The 21,253-nt window shown below is 47.3% G+C and overlaps 1 protein-coding gene across 1 annotated transcript in view; it reads right to left on the bottom strand.

The window, feature by feature from the left end:
• The window catches only part of LOC118360984 (delphilin-like), a 40,949-nt gene that overhangs the window by 2,291 nt on the left and 17,405 nt on the right, over nt 1–21,253 (bottom strand). Inside the window, 19 exon segments of the mRNA XM_052472300.1 lie at nt 81–142; nt 246–349; nt 427–502; nt 628–2,768; nt 2,901–3,065; nt 3,348–3,466; nt 4,060–4,189; nt 4,320–4,406; nt 4,667–4,822; nt 5,470–5,666; nt 9,679–9,756; nt 10,278–10,365; nt 10,471–10,680; nt 10,683–11,348; nt 15,190–15,509; nt 15,790–15,967; nt 16,287–16,384; nt 17,360–17,500; nt 17,889–18,040. Of these exon segments, the coding sequence (XP_052328260.1) occupies nt 2,697–2,768; nt 2,901–3,065; nt 3,348–3,466; nt 4,060–4,189; nt 4,320–4,406; nt 4,667–4,822; nt 5,470–5,666; nt 9,679–9,756; nt 10,278–10,365; nt 10,471–10,680; nt 10,683–11,348; nt 15,190–15,509; nt 15,790–15,967; nt 16,287–16,384; nt 17,360–17,500; nt 17,889–18,040 (2,857 nt within the window). The 3' untranslated portion in view covers nt 81–142; nt 246–349; nt 427–502; nt 628–2,696.

Genomic DNA, 21,253 nt, shown 5'->3' with positions numbered 1-21,253 from the left:
GGCCAAAAACACCCAGTCAAGATATCAGAGCAAAGCAAGGACCATATGTTCCGATGGGGAGGAGTCAGAGGAAATCTTACTTTGGGCTTTTCTCCATGTCATTCAGATCTTCCAGAATCATGTGGAGAACTTCTGAAGAGGACTAAAACCAAATAAATTATTTTAATAATACAAATAGCAACAGGCTATTATAGATGATACACCAACACTTGTAAGCAAGGTAAAAGTGTTAATTATCCACATACCTCCATCAAATGAATGATACTTTTGGGATATAATAGCAGTATGCCAGTGACTTTCTCAGTCTGTGTGTTTTTCTGGAATTTCGACAAAAATTGCTCATAGTATTCTGGAATGAAGACAATCACGACAGTGAGTAACTCATTCTCCCGAAAGATTTGACCTTTTTTTTTTTTTCTTTTTTACCTGCAATTGCACTCTGTTTATCGTCAGCGTTTAGCTTTCTAGTTGCTACATACACCAGTCTGTGGATAAAACGTTTCTGCAAACACAAAAGACAGAAACAAGCTGATGTTAGACGCGCTCACTGCTAAAAACCTTAATTAATTGAAGGGATGCTGATCATGACCCCACATTTGTATGTTAGCGCGCCATCTTCAGCCTTACTTTGCAGGTTGTTTTCTGTTTTTCGACATCGGCAAAAAGCGAGTTTTTGTAGGCGTTGAAATACGAATTGACGCTGCCAGGTAGAGATGATGACAAAGGATTTACTGCCATTTTCCCGTTGCTATGGCAATTGCACCACCACGCGACAAACTTCAGTTAATTTGGTCCAGTCCATGTTCGTCTCTGGCTCCGAAGAAGCTCGTGGGTATCAGGCAGTTTATTTGTCAAGCATTTATGTATTTTTACAGATCCAAAACAAGTACAACTGATCCAGAAGCAACCACATGGCCAACATAAAAAGTCAATACTTTTTGAACTATACAGAGTACTCCATTAATATCAATGAAAACATAGACAAAACACACTTAGGCTATACAAAATGAACATTTAAATACATTAACAAACTTAAATTGATCTAGAGTTATACTAGGTCTACATTTTAGACCCAACTTGTGAGAATACAATAAAAGTAAATAAATCCAGATGTACAATAATTTTAACACAAAACAACACCTATAGACAGCAACATGCAAATGCTTGTCATAAAACTGTACTGCACTTGTGGCAAGATTTAAATATGTAGCAGTCTTTTTTAACATGATGACACATTGCCTGGTACAACAGGTCTGTAAATCAATATGTTTGTATCTTCATGATGGCAGCTCTGACTGAAATGTATATGTGAAAAGGAATTATGGAGGGAAAGTAGAAATGCAAGAAATACATTCAAAACAGCTTTAAATGCACACTAGCAAACAGTGAATATTTGTTCTAAAACAAGACTGTTGATACAGGTGAAAGTTATGGCAGTGGAATGGACAGATCATCAGTAACAACCCCAGTGACCGCAAGAGCCACCTGGACCACTCAATGCTAACATGGATTGATGTCTTTCAGTTAGCAGCTATTCATATATTAGCCCCAGTGGGTTAACCCTCATATTTCCCATATGCTCCTCATACTGTAAAACACTTTTAATACACTTAGGAGAGTGGTATTCTTTTTGTTGCCCCTGCCCAGAGCATGTTTTGAAATGCCAAATGTTAGGATGACTGCCATTACATTGGCACCAGAAAGCCTCTAAATATTGTAATAACAATTCACAGTACGTTTGTCATGCCAATGTAATGCTTCAAGGTAGGTTTATACTGCATTCTATCATCACAATCTACGAGGCAGTGATTATGTGTTTCTGTTGTAGGCAGATCAAGTCCATCTGTAAAAATAGCGCCCAGTTCTAGATAAAATTCTGACTATCAGCCATCTAAAATGTCATGGTCATTTACATATACAGGCAACTGCCAAAATGAAGGAAACACTTGAGTAAATGAGGGATACAAAGTATACTGAAAGCAGATGCTTCCACACAGGTGTGGTTCCTGAGTTAATTAAGCAATTAACATCCCATCATGCTTAGGGTCATGTACAAAAATTCCCAGTTGCCCATTATTACGACTACCGTGGCTAAAGTGTGTGTGTGTGTGTGTGTGTGTGTGTGTGTGTGTGTGTGTGTGTGTGTCACTCTCAGTCACCAGATCAAAACTCAATTGAATACTTATGGGAGATTCTGGAGCAGCACCAGAGACAGCGTTTTCCACAACCTTCAACAAAACACCAAAATAATGAATTTCTCATGGAAGAATGGTGTAGCATCCCTCAAAATATAGTTATAACAACTTGTAGAATTTATGCCAAGGTGCATTGAAGCTGTTCTGGTTCATGGTGGCCCAATGCCCTATTAAAACACTTTATGTTGGTGTTTCCTTTATTTTGGCAGTACATCTATGCTTTATCTTTCCAATTTCATTATACTTTCAATTTAATACAATCCAATATAAAATATATACTCATGTTATCTGAACATATAGAGCTACTTGACCTTCCCAGGAGAAACTCTGGACCCTTTGGATGAGAGTTCTTTTGGTCAGATCACATGGTCAGGAAGAACTCCTGGCCCTACGGCATTCCGCAGTGTTGAAGATCATGTTGTTTGTGTCCCAGTAGTTGTGACTGTTTCTTTGTGTTGTCTTGGGACTTTGGTTGATGAGAGCAGAGGAGCTATCCAGTCTCTACCAGGCCAGGGGAGAGGGCACTCTGGGGCTGCAGGGGTTCTCAGTGGCCTGGGTCTCATTCAGTGCTCTCTGGAAAACAGGACCAATTATCGTACATGAAAACAGAACCAATCATTGTACTTGAGTCACAGACGCATTTGAATGCTGTCAAATTGTGCGGTCAGAGACCTGTGAAGGGCATCACTATGGCTACTGGTTCACCTCAAACTTGGAAGTAAACTCAGCAAAAATGGCGAAGAAGCCCTCAGTGGAGGTGACCTTGCTGTCCTCTCCGAAGTAAGAGGCCACCTTAGTGAACTCGTCCATGGCTCTCAGCTGCAGAGAGTCCAGAGACTGAACCGCTGGGTGACTGTTCTCCAGGAAACCCTTTATCTTCAGGGTCAAGGGTCAAACTGTCAACTGTCAGACCATTCGAAGCACAGTGACACATTCTGACTAGTAACATACTGACCAATGGTGTAATTAAATTAAATCACATTTTATTTGCCCATTACACTGAATACAACAGGTGTAGACTTTACTGTGAAATGCTTACTTACGAGCACATTCCCAACATGCAGACTATTACAGTGTAATTACTACTACAGTGTGTTACTGTTCGCGTGAAATGTTGTGTTGTGAAGGGCTTTGTTGTTGATGGAAGGATACACTCATGACGGCAGCGAAGTGATCCTCGGCCGTGGCTGGGATCTTCTGACAGGCTGTCCTGATGTCCTGGATGGTGGAGTGAAGGTCAGCCAGCTCAGCTGTCAGGTTACGCTGATTCACTGCAGAGAAATGTCAAGAGAAAACCATGCAGTATGACTTGTACAATTTGTACACAGCTACACCGAACAATTTACAGGGGGCACCGGTACCGGTGCCCCCTGTATATAGCCTCGTTATAGCCTCGTTATAGCCTCGCTATATAGCCTCGTTATTGTTATTCTTATTGTGTTACTTTTAATTTTATCCTTCTTGGTAAATACATTCTTCTTCTTGAACTGCACTGTTGGTTAAGGGCTTGTAAGTAAGCATTTCACGGTAAAGTCTACACTTGTTGTATTCGGCGCATGTGGCAAATAAAGTTGGATTTGATTTGATTTGTATGAGATAAATCCAATGCATAGTGTCAAATGTCAATGCCATTCATTATAAATGTTGTAGTGTTTCAGTCTTATGAGATAACTGCTGAAAGGCATATCTGAATATCGAAAAGTAACTATCAGGAAACTGATTATCAGGAAACTGATAAGGACATGACTTGTAGTACATATTGTAATGTACTAAATGGAACTAATGCATTCTGCACATGAACCTCAGAGTCCTGCTGACGGACAGAGCCATGTAAAGAGCATTGTGTGGTGTTGTCTTACTGTACCTTTGGCTGCGAGTGGCACGGTTGTGAGGTCCCTGGCAAAGTTCAACAGTTCTGGGAAGTGTTGGCATAGCGATTTGGCAAGAATGTGGAGGAAGGTGGATTTACCATCCACCGTTTTAGTGGTGCTGAGCTGTAAGAAGGAAGGTGAGATAGAATTTGGCATTAGAAAGAGATTAACTCCAAGGCAAAGACAACACAAATCCCAAAAAGACAAATGAGGCTAAAGCATAATCAGTTAGAGAATGAACATCCATTCATACCTCAGTGAGAAAGTTGATCTTAAAGCCAGTGGTTTTGTTTGTCTTGGGTTGACCATTGTTCAGGTAATTCCCCATTGCCAGCACAAACTGTAGACAGAAACAGAGGTTTAGAAACAGTTTACCGGTAACACCACACGATCACCACATTATGCATACCTCTGAGTCTGTATCTTATTACCTTATCCTATATGATTTTACACACAATGCATCTTCTTTAATAACCTTAGATTATGACAGCAGAGACACATAAATAATAGGAAATAAACAAGAGAGCTGTTTGCCATTTCTCAACCATTAAGCTACTGTATTCCACTCTCAGGGAGTGCGAGTTACAGTAGTTGTATTACCTCGAGGATCTTGGCCAGTTTCTTGCTGCTCCTGAGTTCTATCGAGGCCCTGTAGATCCATTCGTATCCAGCCTTCATCTCCTCTGTCTTCTCCTGCAGGGCTGTCTTAAAATGGAGGCTCCGCAGACGAGTCTTATACTCAGGGACCATCAGCATCTGGGCACACACAGATTATGAACTCGAAAAATACTGTTACTATTGCTATCTGGTGCTATCTAGAACCTAAAACTGTTTGGCTGTCCCCATAGGAGAACCCTTGAAGAACCCTTTTTGGTTCCAGGTATAACCCTTTTGGGTTCTATGTAGAATTCTTTCCACAGAGGGTTCTACATGGAACCCAAAAGGGTTCTACCTGGAACCAAAATGGTTCTCCTATGGGGATAGCTGAAGAACCCGTTTGGAAACCTTTTTTCTAAGAGTGTATAGTATTCAGTAAAATACTGAAATGTATTTTTTTAAACATTCTAGCCTCATTCTAGACCAGGATCCCCAACTGGTTTTATTTGGTTTTCTGGAACTCTGTTCCCAAAGTATTTCCATCCATAATAGAGGGACACATGATCACATATAAATGTAAGCAAGGTTTGAAATGATCATGTTTTAGTCAAATAATATATCTGTTTATATATTCTTGCGGTTAATTTGCAGTCTACAAATTATTTGTAATTATGTTCCAGCCCCCCAACCAAATCGGTCTGCGGCTGAATCTAGTTGATGATCCCTGGCCTAGAGGGACTGGCTGGGCCAATATGTGGTTCCGACCCACCATTTGGGAAACATTGACACAACAGTGTCTCAGTTACCTGCAGGACAAACTGGTCAGGGTCACTGAGTTTGGCAGAGTTCTGGTCGAAGCATTGGTACTGTTTGACTTCCTGGTCATCGGGGGCGTAGAGCAGCAGCTGCTTGATGTGGGCTGGCTCCAGTCTGTCTGTGCTCATAGTCATCAGCACCTGGCGCAGCTCACCTGGAGACAGCTTCAGGTGAGCGATCAGGATGGCTGGTTAGAGGAGGCGTGGAATAAAGGGATGGAGGAGAGCAGGTTTATTTAAGCAATAAGGCAATATGGCCAAAATACCACGGATAAGGGCTGTTCTTAGACACAACGCAACGTGGAGGTCTATTGATCAATTGGTCATATAGGACATACCCCAGAGGAGCCTAATCGCTATTATAAACTGGTTAACAACGTAATTAGAGCAGTAAAATAAATGTTTTGTCATACCGTGGTATACGAGTATGATATACCACAGCTGTCAGACAATCAGCATTCAGGGCTTGAACCACCCAGTTTAAAATGGTTTATTTTGACCCCGTTAGCTGTTACATTAGCAACTGATACTCTTTATGGGGTCCACACAAAACAGTCATATACAATAAAAACAAACTTTCATTGATAAACAACAAGTTTCTGTAGAAATCAGAACACCTGTGTTTGAATCTCAGAGTCACCTGAATAGATAGAGAGTATATTCAATAGAGAGTCTATTCAAATCATTGAGATAAAGGTTCCTGGGGGCCAAGGCCAGGGTCATATTTCAGATCCCTGGGGACCAAGGCCAGGGTCATGGTTCAGATCCCTGGGGACCAAGGCCAGGGGGACCAAGGCCAGGGTCATGGTTCAGATCCCTTGGGACCAAGGCCAGGGTCATGGTTCAGATCCCTGGGGACCAAGGCCAGGGTCATGGTTCAGATCCCTAGGGACCAAGGCCAGGGTCATGGTTCAGATCCCTGGGGACCAAGGCCAGGGTCATGGTTCAGATCCCTGGGGACCAAGGCCAGGGTCATGGTTCAGATCCCTGGGGACCAAGGCCAGGGTCATGGTTCAGATCCCTGGGGACCAAGGCCAGGGTCATGGTTCAGATCCCTGGGGACCAAGGCCAGGGTCATGGTTCAGATCCCTGGGGACCAAGGCCAGGGTCATGGTTCAGATCCCTGGGGACCAAGGCCAGGGTCATGGTTCAGATCCCTGGGGACCAAGGCCAGGGTCATGGTTCAGATCCCTGGGGACCAAGGCCAGGGTCATGGTTCAGATCCCTGGGGACCAAGGCCAGGGTCATGGTTCAGATCCCTTGGGACCAAGGCCAGGGTCATGGTTCAGATCCCTGGGGACCAAGGCCAGGGTCATGGTTCAGATCCCTGGGGACCAAGGCCAGGGTCATGGTTCAGATCCCTAGACCAAGGCCAGGGTCATGGTTCAGATCCCTGGGACCAAGGCCAGGGTCATGGTTCAGATCCCTGGAGACCAAGGCCAGGGTCATGGTTCAGATCCCTGGGGACCAAGGCCAGGGTCATGGTTCAGATCCCTGGGGACCAAGGCCAGGGTCATGGTTCAGATCCCACGTGTTTGGTACTTTGTTGTTTTTGTTCGGTGATCACCAAGGCCAGGGTCATGGTTCAGATCCCTGGGGACCAAGGCCAGGGTCATGGTTCAGATCCCTGGGGACCAAGGCCAGGGTCATGGTTCAGATCCCTGGGGACCAAGGCCAGGGTCATGGTTCAGATCCCTGGGGCCACCAAGGCCAGGGTCATGGTTCAGATCCCTGGGGACCAAGGCCAGGGTCATGGTTCAGATCCCTGGGGACCAAGGCCAGGGTCATGGTTCAGATCCCTCCTGGGGACCAAGGCCAGGGTCATGGTTCAGATCCCTGGGGACCAAGGCCAGGGTCATGGTTCAGATCCCTGGAGACCAAGGCCAGGGTCATGGTTCAGATCCCTGGGGACCAAGGCCAGGGTCATGGTTCAGATCCCTGGGGACCAAGGCCAGGGTCATGGTTCAGATCCCTGGGGCCACATGGTTCAGATCCCTGGGGACCAAGGCCAGGGTCATGGTTCAGATCCCTGGATCCCTGGGGACCAAGGCCAGGGTCATGGTTCAGATCCCTGGGACCAAGGCCAGGGTCCAAGGCCAGGCCAGGGTCATGGTTCAGATCCCTGGGGACCAAGGCCAGGGTCATGGTTCAGATCCCTGGAGACCAAGGCCAGGGTCATGGTTCAGATCCTTGGTACTTTGTTGTTTTTGTTCGGTGATCATTTAATAAAGTAAAATGTACGCCTACCACGCTGCACCTTGGTCCACTCATTCTAACGATCGTGATAGTCATGGTTCAGATCCCTGGGGACCAAGGCCAGGGTCATGGTTCAGATCCCTGGGGACCAAGGCCAGGGTCATGGTTCAGATCCCTGGGGACCAAGGCCAGGGTCATGGTTCAGATCCCTGGGGACCAAGGCCAGGGTCATGGTTCAGATCCCTGGGGACCAAGGCCAGGGTCATGGTTCAGATCCCTGGGGACCAAGGCCAGGGTCATGGTTCAGATCCCTGGCCAGGGTCATGGTTCAAGGCCAGGGTCATGGTTCAGATCCCTGGGGACCAGGCCAGGGTCCCTGGGACCAAGGCCAGGGTCATGGTTCAGATCCCTGGGGACCAAGGCCAGGGTCATGGTTCAGATCCCTGGGGACCAAGGCCAGGGTCATGGTTCAGATCCCTGGGGACCAAGGCCAGGGTCATGGTTCAGATCCCTGGGGGAGGCCAGGGTCATGGTTCAGATCCCTTGGGACCAAGGCCAGGGTCATGGTTCAGATCCCTGGGGACCAAGGCCAGGGTCATGGTTCAGATCCCTAGGGACCAAGGCCAGGGTCATGGTTCAGATCCCTGGCCAAGGCCAGGGTCATGGTTCAGATCCCTGGAGACCAAGGCCAGGGTCATGGTTCAGATCCCTGGGGACCAAGGCCAGGGTCATGGTTCAGGACCAAGGCCAGGGTCATGGTTCAGATCCCTGGGGACATGGTTCAAGGCCAGGCCAGGGTCATGGTTCAGATCCCTGGAGACCAAGGCCAGGGTCATGGTTCAGATCCCTGGGGACCAAGGCCAGGGTCATGGTTCAGATCCCTGGGGACCAAGGCCAGGGTCATGGTCCCTCCAAGGCCAGGGTCCCCCTGGGACCAAGGCCAGGGTCATGGTTCAGATCCCTGGGGACCAAGGCCAGGGTCATGGTTCAGATCCCTGGAGACCAAGGCCAGGGTCATGGTTCAGATCCTTAGGGATCACGTTTAGTTTGGTACTTTGTTGTTTTTGTTCGGTGATCATTTAATAAAGTAAAATGTACACCTACCACGCTGCACCTTGGTCCACTCATTCTAACGATCGTGATAGTCATGGTTCAGATCCCTGGGGACCAAGGCCAGGGTCAGATCCCTGGGGACCAAGGCCAGGGTCATGGTTCAGATCCCTGGGGACCAAGGCCAGGGTCATGGTTCCCCTGGGGACCAAGGCCAGGGTCATGGTTCAGATCCCTGGGGACCAAGGCCAGGGTCATGGTTCAGATCCCTTGGGACCAAGGCCAGGGTCATGGTTCAGATCCCTGGGGACCAAGGCCAGGGTCATGGTTCAGATCCCTGGGACCAAGGCCAGGGTCATGGTTCAGATCCCTGGGGACCAAGGCCAGGGTCATGGTTCAGATCCCTGGGGACCAAGGCCAGGGTCATGGTTCAGATCCCTGGGGACCAAGGCCAGGGTCATGGTTCAGATCCCTGGGGACCAAGGCCAGGGTCATGGTTCAGATCCCTTGGGACCAAGGCCAGGGTCATGGTTCAGATCCCCCTAGCGACAGATCCCTGGAGACCAAGGCCAGGGTCATGGTTCAGATCCCTAGGGACCAAGGCCAGGGTCATGGTTCAGATCCCTGGGGACCAAGGCCAGGGTCATGGTTCAGATCCCTGGGGACCAAGGCCAGGGTCATGGTTCAGATCCCTGGAGACCAAGGCCAGGGTCATGGTTCAGATCCCTAGGGACCAAGGCCAGGGTCATGGTTCAGATCCCTGGGGACCAAGGCCAGGGTCATGGTTCAGATCCTTAGGGATCACGTTTAGTTTGGTACTTTGTTGTTTTTGTTCGGTGATCATTTAATAAAGTAAAATGTACGCCTACCACGCTGCACCTTGGTCCACTCATGCTAACGATCGTGATAGTCATGGTTCAGATCCCTGGGGACCAAGGCCAGGGTCATACTCACAGGCGTTGTAGGCTTTCTTATGAGACAGAATCTCCACCACGTCTTTCTTTTTAAAGCTCTCGGGCAGGAAGGCTGGCTCTGGAAGAGATACTGACACATTTAATCACAGTGTAAGGATGCTGCTCTCCAGGCACCAGGGTTGGAAACACTAACAGGCACTAAAGGTGGACAGGTAATGAGAGAAGAGAGGGGATGGTAGGTGGTGCTTTATGGAGAATGCATTTGATGAGCAGGTGAATAGACGTGCTTAGTAGACTCCATGGGACAACTTGGTGAGCTGTGAAGGCATAAGAACAACATGGAAAATCAGCAATACACTGACACCATGAAACACAAAACAAGTCATGTTGAATTAATGAAAGCAATGTACTCTTCCACAGCTATGAAACCAAATAATTATATTGTTATATAATTATATGCAGTGTTCCCTGGCAAAAGAGACCATGGTCTCAATGGGACTCCCTGTTAAATAAAGATACACAATCTGACTATGAGGACAATATTTAAACATGTTATCAACAGAACCAGTGATATGAATACATGATATGATATGACTATGAGATGAGATGTTTGATGAAGAGATCAGAATAAAAACTTACTGGAACTCCGTTGGGTACCAAAGTGCATCTCTAGATCGAGATACTTCACCATGTCACTCAGTTTGTCATAGTCGGGGTCCTCTCCAAGCTAAAGCAGACAAAGTAGCTCATCTGTCAATACATTTCTTAACACAACAACAACAAACAGTACTGATTCCAGGTTCAGGGTTAGTACAATAGACTCGACACATGCCTGTCCCCAGATGGTTCCCTCAGAGTTCTCCACCTGCTCCCAGCGCAGTCTCTTCACACTCATGTGGTTGGTGTCCCCAGCACAGGGACTGGAATTGGGCAGTGGAGGTGGGTCGCAGGGGGGAGGCAGTGGTGGAGGGGGCGGTGGGGGGACCTTGTGTTTCTGGAGCTCTGACACTGAGATGGGGGTCTCATAGGTCTGTGAGTGAGGGGTTGGGGAGGGTGACTTTGGGGCTGGGACAGGTGAGGGGCTTTAGGGGGAAGGCTGTGGCTCAGCTGGGGCTGGTAGGGCTGGTGGTGAAGCTGGTGGTGCCTCTGGAGGGCGAGCTGGCTTTGCCTGTTGGGCTGAGGGGAGGGCTGGGGACACAGGATGGGCTGGGTCAGGGGCTGAGGCTGGCTGGCCTGGCGGGGCAGGTTCCTGGGGCGAGAGGGCTGGGGAGAGTAGCGAGGGCCCAGGGGGAGAGTCATCTGAGTAGCCTGGTGGTGGACACAGCCCTGTAGCTCATCTCTGGTTGGCAGCACCTTGTGTAGGGACGGCCTGTTGTACATGAAGGCCCGTGGAGGAGGCGGGGGAGGGGGGATGATGGGGTGCTGCGGCTGGAAGGACATGCGCGCCCGAGGGATGTGTTCGGGGGAGAAGTGGGAGAGGACAGGGGTAATGGGGAGGTGGTCGGAGAAGCCGAAGGGTGGCGGGGGTAAGGGGGTGGGCAAGGGCGGGGGTGGTGGGGCGCTCTGCGGGGGTGGGGGGATGGGGATGTGTTCTGACCCGGAGGAGTAGGTGGGGGAGGTGGCCTCATCATTGCTGCTGATGTCCTCACTGCTGGCACTGCTCAGCTGGCGGGGGAGGTAGCTCACCTCCTGCTCATCCTGGAAACTCATCTGGACACAGCAGATAATCATCAGTCTCACGCCTTCTAATCAGACGCACCATGTCATCTGATTTACATCTTGTAACCATTCTTCAGACACACCTTATAATCAACCTTCATTGTACAGCGATTAATGCATGTAATCATTTCCTATTCATATGCACTGCTTTTCTTCAGAAACCATGGAAACCATCCCCATAAATATCTGTTCACGCAATAACAACTACATTTACTGTACCGTCTGTATCATGTTAGTAAACATCAGATTTCTTATACTGTACTGTAGATAATTGAATAACTTGTTGGACATGACTGTTTCTGCACTCAATGAATTTGATCTGGTACAATTTTAAAAATGCTGGGTTAAAAACCACCCAGTGCTGGCTAAATAGTGGACAGAACACATGTTGGATCATATTTGGGTGATCATGTTATTTTCAGTGGGTGTGACCTATTGGTGGCTTGGCTTGCAGATAGGTATTCTTAGCCACCCGTGATAGTAAATGTTGTTCCTGTTCATCATGTTAAGTTTGTACACTGCAAATATGTCACGATCGTTATAAGGAGTTTTTGTTATCTATTTTCTATTTTACCTTTATTTAACTAGGCAAGTCAGTTAAGAACAAATTCTTATTTTCAATGACGGCCTAGGAACAGTGGGTTAACTGCCTGTTCAGGGGCAGAACGACAGATTTATACCTTGTCAGCTTGGGGATTTGAACTTGCAACCTTTCAGTTACTAGTCCAACTAGAGTGGACCAAGATGCTGCGTGGTATGTTTGCATACTTTATTTTGGAACAGAAAACTTTAAAGAACAAAACAAAAAAACGAACAAACGAACCCTGAAGCTACTATAATGCTCACAGGCATAGACAAGATCCCACAAAGCACAATGGGAAAATGGCTACCTAAATATGATCCCCAATCAGAGACAACGATAAACAGCTGCCTTTGATTGGGAACCATACTAGGTCAACATATAAATATCATTCACCGAGATAACCCACCCTTAAATCACACCCAGACCGAACCAACATAGAGAATAAAAGCTCTCTATGGTCAGGGCGTGACAGTACCCCCCCCACCCCCAAAGGTGCGGACTCCGGCCTCAAAACCTGAGTCAATAGGGGAGGGTCTGGGTGGGCATCTACCGTCGGGGGCAGTTCCGGTGCGGGGCAAAGTACCCACTCCGCTCATGAACATGTCATCGGAGGAACCGGACAGTGGCTCGTTGCCGGAAGAACCGGACACCATGGGTCATCGCCAGAGGAACCGGACCGTGAATCATCGCCGGATGCTCCAGACTGTGGATCATCGCCGGGGGCTCCTGGCTGTGGATCGTCGCTGGAGGAACCGGACCCTGAATCGTCGCCAGAGGCTCCGGACCATGAATCGTCGCCGGAGGAACCGGACCGTAGATCGTCGTCTGGGACTCCGGACCGTAGATCGTCGCCGGGAACTCCGGACCTTAGATCGTCGCCAGGGACTCCGGACCGTCGATCGTCGCCGGAGGCTCCGGACTGTAGATCGTCGCCAGAGGCTCCGGACTGTGAGCCCTCGCAGGAGCCCTCGCAGGAGCCCTCGCGCTCCACGGTCCGGAACCTCCAGATCCATGGCCGGAGCCTTCCCCTGCGCCGATACCCAGTCTAAGCACGCCGTCCAGTCCAGCTCCAAGGCCAGAGTCTTCTTCGACGTTGGTGCCAAGTCCAGGCATAGCGTCCAGTCCCGCTCCATGGCAGGAGCTTTCCCCTGCGCCTAGGTCCAGTCCAGGCACAGTGTTCAGCCTGGGTCTATGGCTGGACACAATATATACTGAGTGTACAAAACATTAAGGACACCTGCTCTTTCCATAACATAGACTGTTTCTGTACTGCACTTGGTGACATCGGCCGATGTAAAAAAGGCTTTATAAATACATTTGATGATGAGCGGGTACTTCGTCCCGCACCAGAGCCGCCACCGACACTAGACACCCCCCCCAACCCTCCCTTTTTTGTTTCAGGTTTTGCGGTCGGAGTCCGCACATTTGGAGGGGGGTAGTGTCACGTCCTGACCATAGAAAACCTGTATTTTTATGGTAGAGTAGGTCAGGGCGTGAATAGGGTTTTTTGTTCTAGTTTATATTTTCTGAGGTTCTAGGTTTGATTTTCTATGTTGGTGATTTGTATGATTCCCAATTAGAGGCAGCTGGTTATCGTTGTCTCTAATTGGGGATCATATTTAAGTAGCATTTTTTCCACCTGTGGGTTATGGGATATTGTTTATGTTTAGTTGCCTGTTAGCACAGCATTGTCATCATGGTTCGTTTATTCTTTATTGTTTTGTAATTGCTTAAGTTTCACTTTATAAATTTAAAGTATGTGGAACTCTACGCCTTAGTCCGACCATCATTATTACGAACATCGTGATACAATTAAAATGTTCCTTCAATAACTTTGCTTATTAGATATTTTAATATAATTTAAAAACATTATTATTTAAATATTATAACGTGGTAACTCTCCCTACATTGGGATATGTTTATAGGCATATCATACTCTTGTGTAAGAGTACAAAGTCTCAGTGCTCAACCTTAACATGTGATGACAATACTGTACAACACAACATGAACCGGAATTTATATTTACTCTCATGGGTGGCCAAAAATAACTATTTGAAAGCCTCGCCCACTAAGCCACACCTCTAAGTCTTCAGATCTGACCTGGTGGGTCATGGCTCAATGATCCAGCATCAACAACCCAACGAAGTGACCCAACTGGCTGTGTCACAATAACCTAACGTGTGTTCTGTCCAATATGTATTTTTTTCTGCTTTTTTTGCGTGTTTGGGCCCACAGTGGCTCTCTCACATCCTCATAGTGACTATCTCTTCATATACTGTCTCCATCTCTCACCCCCTCATAGTGACTATCTCTTAATTTACTGTCTCCATCTCTCAGCTCCTCATAGTGACTAACTCTTCATATACTGTCTCCGTCGCTCTCCTCCTCATAGTGACTATCTCTTCATGTACTGTCTCCATCTCTCAGCTCCTCATAGTGACTATCTCATCATATGCTGTCTCCATCTCTCACCTCCTCATGGTGACTATCTCTTCATATACTGTCTCCGTCGCTCTCCTCCTCATAGTGACTATCTCATCATATGCTGTCTCCGTCGCTCTCCTCCTCATAGTGAATATCTCTTCATATACTGTCTCCATCTCTCACCCCCTCATAGTGACTATCTCTTAATATACTGTCTCCATCTCTCACCCCCCCATAGTGACTATCTCATCATATACTGTCTCCGTCGCTCTCCTCCTCATAGTGAATATCTCTTCATATACTGTCTCCATCTCTCACCCCCTCATAGTGACTATCTCTTCATATCTCTCACCTCATAGTGACTCTCTCTTCATATACTGTCTTTCAAATCAAATCTGTCTCCGTTAGCAGATCGCTCTCCTCCTCATAGTGACTATCTCATCATATGCTGTCTCCGTCGCTCTCCTCCTCATAGTGAATATCTCTTCATATACTGTCTCCATCTCTCACCCCCTCATAGTGACTATCTCTTCATATACTGTCTCCATCTCTCACCCCCTCATAGTGACTATCTCTTCATGTACTGTCTCCATCGCTCTCCTCCTCATAGTGACTATCTCTTCATATACTGTCTCCGTCTCTCACCCACTCATAGTGACTATCTCTTCATGTACTGTCTCCGTCGCTCTCCTCCTCATAGTGACTGTCTCTTAATTTACTGTCTCCATCTCTCACCTCCTCATAGTGACTCTCTCTTCATATACTGTCTTTGTCTCTCACCTTCTCATAGTGACTATCTCTTCATGTACTGTCTCCGTCTCTCACCTCCTCATAGTCATTCTCTCCAGGGAGGAAGTCTTCCACCAGAGTGACACGGTGTCCCAGCTGTTCGCTCAGAGCGTCCAGGAACTTGTCAGTGTCCCTGCTCCGGGGGGGTCTGGAGAAGGTGAAAAGCTTCCTGCGTCTGGACAGGGGGCTGGTGGGGTCGTCAGAGTTCTGGGGGGATGGAGGCGGGCTCTCCAGGCTCACATAGGGGTTGGAGTCAGCGCTGCCCGGAGAGGGAATGGTTCCCCCGTGGTACAACTCATACAGAGGGTCGGGCAGAGGTTCCTTCCATGTCAGAGACAGACCTGATTTACGGTTCCCTGGGGAGGGGAAAAGAAACGCTCCATTATTTCAAAGATGTCTAACAGAGGACTTTGTGACTAAATAAATCTCTTTAAACTTTGTGACTAAATAAGTCTCTTTAAACAAAATGGGTTCCATCTTAAATGATCTTATTTGTCATCCTTGAAGTCATGAATGACAACATTTATGACAATGTTATTGTTATCTTTACAATTGACGGACCATTGGCTTCAAGTGGTTGCCGTGTCGACAGTGTGTGTGTGTGTGTGTGTGTGTGTGTGGGTATGTCTGTGTTACCTGTGCTACCTTGACTGAGAGAGGAGCGAGCTGGAGACTGGCCATAGGCGTCAGTCTGTCCCAGCTCCTCTCGGTCAGGCTGGGTCAGTGGAGAGCAGCGACTGTGATTCTGCTGCATGGCCTTCACGGCACCCGTCCCTGTGTACACACTCTCCAGTTCCGTGTACACTCCTGACATCTAGGGGTCGTAGGTGTGAGCAGGCCATTAGCACAAAGCACTGGGAACTCTTTATCACAAGGTCTGCTTATAAACACTTTATGAATCATAACTAGATACTTTGTTTAACTATTATTTACCTTGAGTAAAAATCCTAAACAACATGCCTCCTATTTGTCTTGCTTTAAACGTTAACATAACTATATACTAATGTTTTCAGACGGTTCATGAGCTGACGTCCAGATAAAGTGTTTCCAAAAGCATCGTTATCTGGCGTACACACATAACTAGCACTGCTGGCTCTATATGGCTGAGCATTGTGTTGCAGTTTTATACCCACGTGATTCAGGTCAGGGGATTCTGGGAAGGAGGTGCCATCTCCACACTGTCTCTCTCCGGGTGTCCCACTCCCACTCCCTGGTGCAGCCACATGAATCCCTGCATCCACATGAAGGACAGGGACAAGAATTCATGATCATCCTCCTCCTCTCCTGCCCAGAGAGGAGGGGAGACAGCAGGAGACAGCAGGAAGCATCAGAATGTAGTTAACAGCATGGAGACGCAACAGAGACTGTAGTCCAGTCTGATAACCGTGGTCTGGATCCTAACTTGAGATCTACTGTACGCTACACCCCGTAACTTGAATTTCTGCACAAATCTCCCATTGGCGTCAATGTGTAGTTTGTGCTAAATTCCAAGTTACTGTATACATTTCTCAGGTTAAGATTCGGCCCTATGAGAGTATAGATGGGATAAATGCAATACTAGGCTTGGATATACACTGGGTATACCAAACATTAGGGACACCTTCCTGATATTGAGTTGCACCCCCCACACACTTTGCCCTCAGAGCAGCCTCAATTAATTTGGGTATGGACTATACAAGGTGTTGAAAGTGTTCCACAGGAATGTTGGCCCATGTTGACTCCTATATTTCCCACAGTCGTGTCAAGTTGACTGGATGTCCTTTGGGTGGTGGACCATTCTTGATACACACAGGAAACTGTTGAGCGTGAAAACCACAGCAGCGTTGCCGTTCTTGACACAAACCGGTGCGCCCGGCACGTACTACCATACCTCATTCAAAGGCACTTAAATATTTTGTATTGCCCATTCGCCTCTGAACGGCACACATACACAATCCATGTCTCAATTGTCTCAAGGCTTAAAAATCCTTCTTTAACCTGTCTCCTCCCCATCTACACTGATTGCGACATTAATAAGGGATCATAGCTTTCACCTAGATTCACCTGGCCAGTCTATGTCATTGGTGTTCCTAGTGTTCTGTATATTCAGTGTATGCTCTCTGTTAACAGCAGCAGGTGAACCATTAGTCCAGGAGTGAATGGTTGAGAGGAAACCCTTCCAATCAAGGATAAAGACAAATAGTTTTTGAGCTGATCACTTTAGTACCCATTCCCAGGTGTGTTCTGATGATGCAGTCATCAGAGCTCCTCTCCCGTACGGTGCCTCTGTAGGAGGTGCCTGACACACGCACTGAGCTGCTCCTCCTATGGTGCTCCTGTCCTGCACCTGGCTCTGGCTCTGTTGCTGCTGCACACACACACACACACACACACACACACACACACACACACACACACACACACACACACACACACACACACGCACACACACACAGAAAGAGAGAGACGAATTAGAATAACAAAAGGAAACATCTCAGAATATCCCAAACACCCACTGAACAATAAACATATCCTCTAGTCGTCAGTTCTTGTCATGGTAATATCTAGCTGTCTTAGCCTTGTCTCTCAAGATGAAAAGCAATCACCCACTTTGGAAGAGAAGACAACCTATTATGCAAATCTAAACCATTGAGACCATAACCAGACCAAGACCCCACCTCTAACTCAACTCACTCACCCACAACAGACCCATTCCAAGCAGGCAGAGAGATGTGGCTAATGGCTAGCTGACCCACCTGCAGTCTTAAAACCAAGGAAGCGTGAAATCTTGCTCTGACAGTGTTCCTGCTCCTCGTAGGTCAACAGCTGGTAGATGAACTGCCAGATCACCTGCTTGGCTGGAGTGTCCAACACCGGGAACACATCAACAATCAGGGTGTCCACGTTCCTGAACATATACAGTGGGGCAAAAAAGTATTTAGTCAGCCACCAATTGTGCAAGTTCTCCCACTTAAAAAGATGAGGTCTGTAATTTTCATCATAGGTACAAAATGAGAAAACAAAAATCCAGAAAATGAATTTGTAGGATTTTTAATGAATTTATTTGCAAATTATGGTGGAAAATAAGTATTTGGTCAATAACAAAAGTTTATCTCAATACTTTGTTATATACCCTTTGTTGGCAATGACAGAGGTCAAACATTTTCTGTAAGTCTTCACAAGGTTTTCACACACTGTTGCTGGTATTTTGGCCCATTCCTCCATGCAGATCTCCTCTAGAGCAGTGATGTTTTGGGGCTGTTGCTGGGCAACACAGACTTTCAACTCCCTCCAAAGATTTTCTATAGGGTTGAGATCTGGAGACTGGCGAGGCCTGTTCAAGGGCAGAACGACAGATTTGTACCTTGTCAGCTCGGGGGGTTTGACCTCGTTGGACAAGTAACCTTCCGGTTACTTGTCCAACGCTCTAACCACTAGGTTACCCTGCCGCCCTTGCTGATGGAAGGAGGTTTTCACTAAAAATTTCCTTTACACGGATCAGTCGTCCTGGTCCCTTTGCAGAAAAACAGCCCCAAAGCATGATGTTTCCACCCCCATGCTTCACAGTAGGCATGGTGTTCTTTGGATGCAACTCAGCATTCTTTGTCCTTTGCTCACCGTTCAAAAATCAAAATCAAATCAAAATCAAATTTTATTTGTCACATACACATGGTTAGCAGATGTTAATGCGAGTGTAGCGAAATGCTTGTGCTTCTAGTTCCGACAGTGCAGTAATAACCAACAAGTAATCTAACTAACAATTCCAAAACTATTGTCTTATACACAGTGTAAGGGGATAAAGAATATGTACATAAGGATATATGAATGAATGATGGTACAGAGCAGCATAGGCAAGATACAGTAGATGGTATCGAGTACAGTATATACATATGAGATGAGTATGTAAAAAAAGTGGCATTGTTAAAGTGGCTAGTGATACATGTATTACATAAGGATGCAGTCGATGATATAGAGTACAGTATATACGTATGCATATGAGATTAATAATGTAGGGTAAGTAACATTATATAAGGTAGCATTGTTTAAAGTGGCTAGTGATATATTTACATCATTTCCCATCAATTCCCATTATTAAAGTGGCTGGAGTTGAGTCAGTGTCAGTGTCAGTGTGTTGGCAGCAGCCACTCAATGTTAGTGGTGGCTGTTTAACAGTCTGATGGCCTTGAGATAGAAGCTGTTTTTCATTCTCTCGGTCCCAGCTTTGATGCACCTGTACTGACCTCGCCTTCTGGATGATAGCGGGGTGAACAGGCTCGGGTGGTTGATGTCCTTGATGATCTTTATGGCCTTCCTGTAACATCGGGTGGTGTAGGTGTCCTGGAGGGCAGGTAGTTTGCCCCCGGTGATGCGTTGTGCAGACCTCACTACCCTCTGGAGAGCCTTACGGTTGAGGGCGGAGCAGTTGCCGTACCAGGCGGTGATACAGCCCGCCAGGATGCTCTCGGTTGTGCATCTGTTGAAGTTTGTGAGTGCTTTTGGTGACAAGCCAAATTTCTTCAGCCTCCTGAGGTTGAAGAGGCGCTGCTGCGCCTTCTTCACGATGCTGTCTGTGTGAGTGGACCAATTCAGTTTGTCTGTGATGTGTATGCCGAGGAACTTAAAACTTGCTACCCTCTCCACTACTGTTCCATCGATGTGGATAGGGGAGTGTTCCCTCTGCTGTTTCCTGAAGTCCACAATCATCTCCTTAGTTTTGTTGACGTTGAGTGTGAGGTTATTTTCCTGACACCACACTCCGAGGGCCCTCACCTCCTCCCTGTAGGCCGTCTCGTCGTTGTTGGTAATCAAGCCTACCACTGTTGTGTCGTCCGCAAACTTGATGATTGAGTTAGAGGCGTGCGTGGCCACGCAGTCGTGGGTGAACAGGGAGTACAGGAGAGGGCTCAGAACGCACCCTTTGTGGGGCCCCAGTGTTGAGGATCAGCGGGGAGGAGATGTTGTTGCCTACCCTCACCACCTGGGGGCGGCCCGTCAGGAAGTCCAGTACCCAGTTGCACAGGGCGGGGTCGAGACCCAGGGTCTCGAGCTTGATGACGAGCTTGGAGGGTACTATGGTGTTGAATGCCGAGCTGTAGTCAATGAACAGCATTCTCACATAGGTATTCCTCTTGTCCAGATGGGTTAGGGCAGTGTGCAGTGTGGTTGAGACTGCATCGTCTGTGGACCTATTTGGGCGGTAAGCAAATTGGAGTGGGTCTAGGGTGTCAGGTAGGGTGGAGGTGATATGGTCCTTGACTAGTCTCTCAAAGCACTTCATGATGACGGAAGTGAGTGCTACGGGGCGGTAGTCATTTAGCTCAGTTACCTTAGCTTTCTTGGGAACAGGAACAATGGTGGCCCTCTTGAAGCATGTGGGAACAACAGACTGGTATAGGGATTGATTGAATATGTCCGTAAACACACCAGCCAGCTGGTCTGTGCATGCTCTGAGGGCGCAGCTGGGGATGCCGTCTGGGCCTGCAGCCTTGCGAGGGTTAACACGTTTAAATTTCTTACTCACCTCGGCTGCAGTGAAGGAGAGACTGCATGTTTTCGTTGCAGGCCGTGTCAGTGGCACTGTATTGTCCTCGAAGCGGGCAAAAAAGTTATTTTTTATTTTTGTAATCAGTGATTGACTGTAGACCCTGCCACATGCCTCTTGTGTCTGAGCCATTGAATTGAGATTCTACTTTGTCTCTGTACTGACGCTTAGCTTGTTTGATAGCCTTGCGGAGGGAATAGCTGCACTGTTTGTATTCGGTCATGTTACCAGACACCTTGCCCTGATTAAAAGCAGTGGTTCGCGCTTTCAGTTTCACGCGAATGCTGCCATCAATCCACGGTTTCTGGTTAGGGAATGTTTTAATCGTTGCTATGGGAACGACATCTTCAACGCACGTTCTAATGAACTCGCACACCGAATCAGCGTATTCGTCAATATTGTCATCTGACGAAATACGAATAATACGAAACATATCCCAGTCCACGTGATGGAAGCAGTCTTGGAGTGTGGAGTCAGCTTGGTCGGACCAGCGTTGGACAGACCTCAGCGTGAGAGCCTCTTGTTTTAGTTTCTGTCTGTAGGCAGGGATCAACAAAATGAAGTTGTGGTCAGCTTTTC

This window comes from Oncorhynchus keta, chromosome 2, assembly GCF_023373465.1.
Source record: "Oncorhynchus keta strain PuntledgeMale-10-30-2019 chromosome 2, Oket_V2, whole genome shotgun sequence".
Lineage (NCBI taxonomy): Eukaryota > Metazoa > Chordata > Actinopteri > Salmoniformes > Salmonidae > Oncorhynchus > Oncorhynchus keta.
The sequence above is the reverse complement of the archived record's forward strand: the minus strand, read 5'-3'. Positions and strand labels throughout refer to the sequence as shown.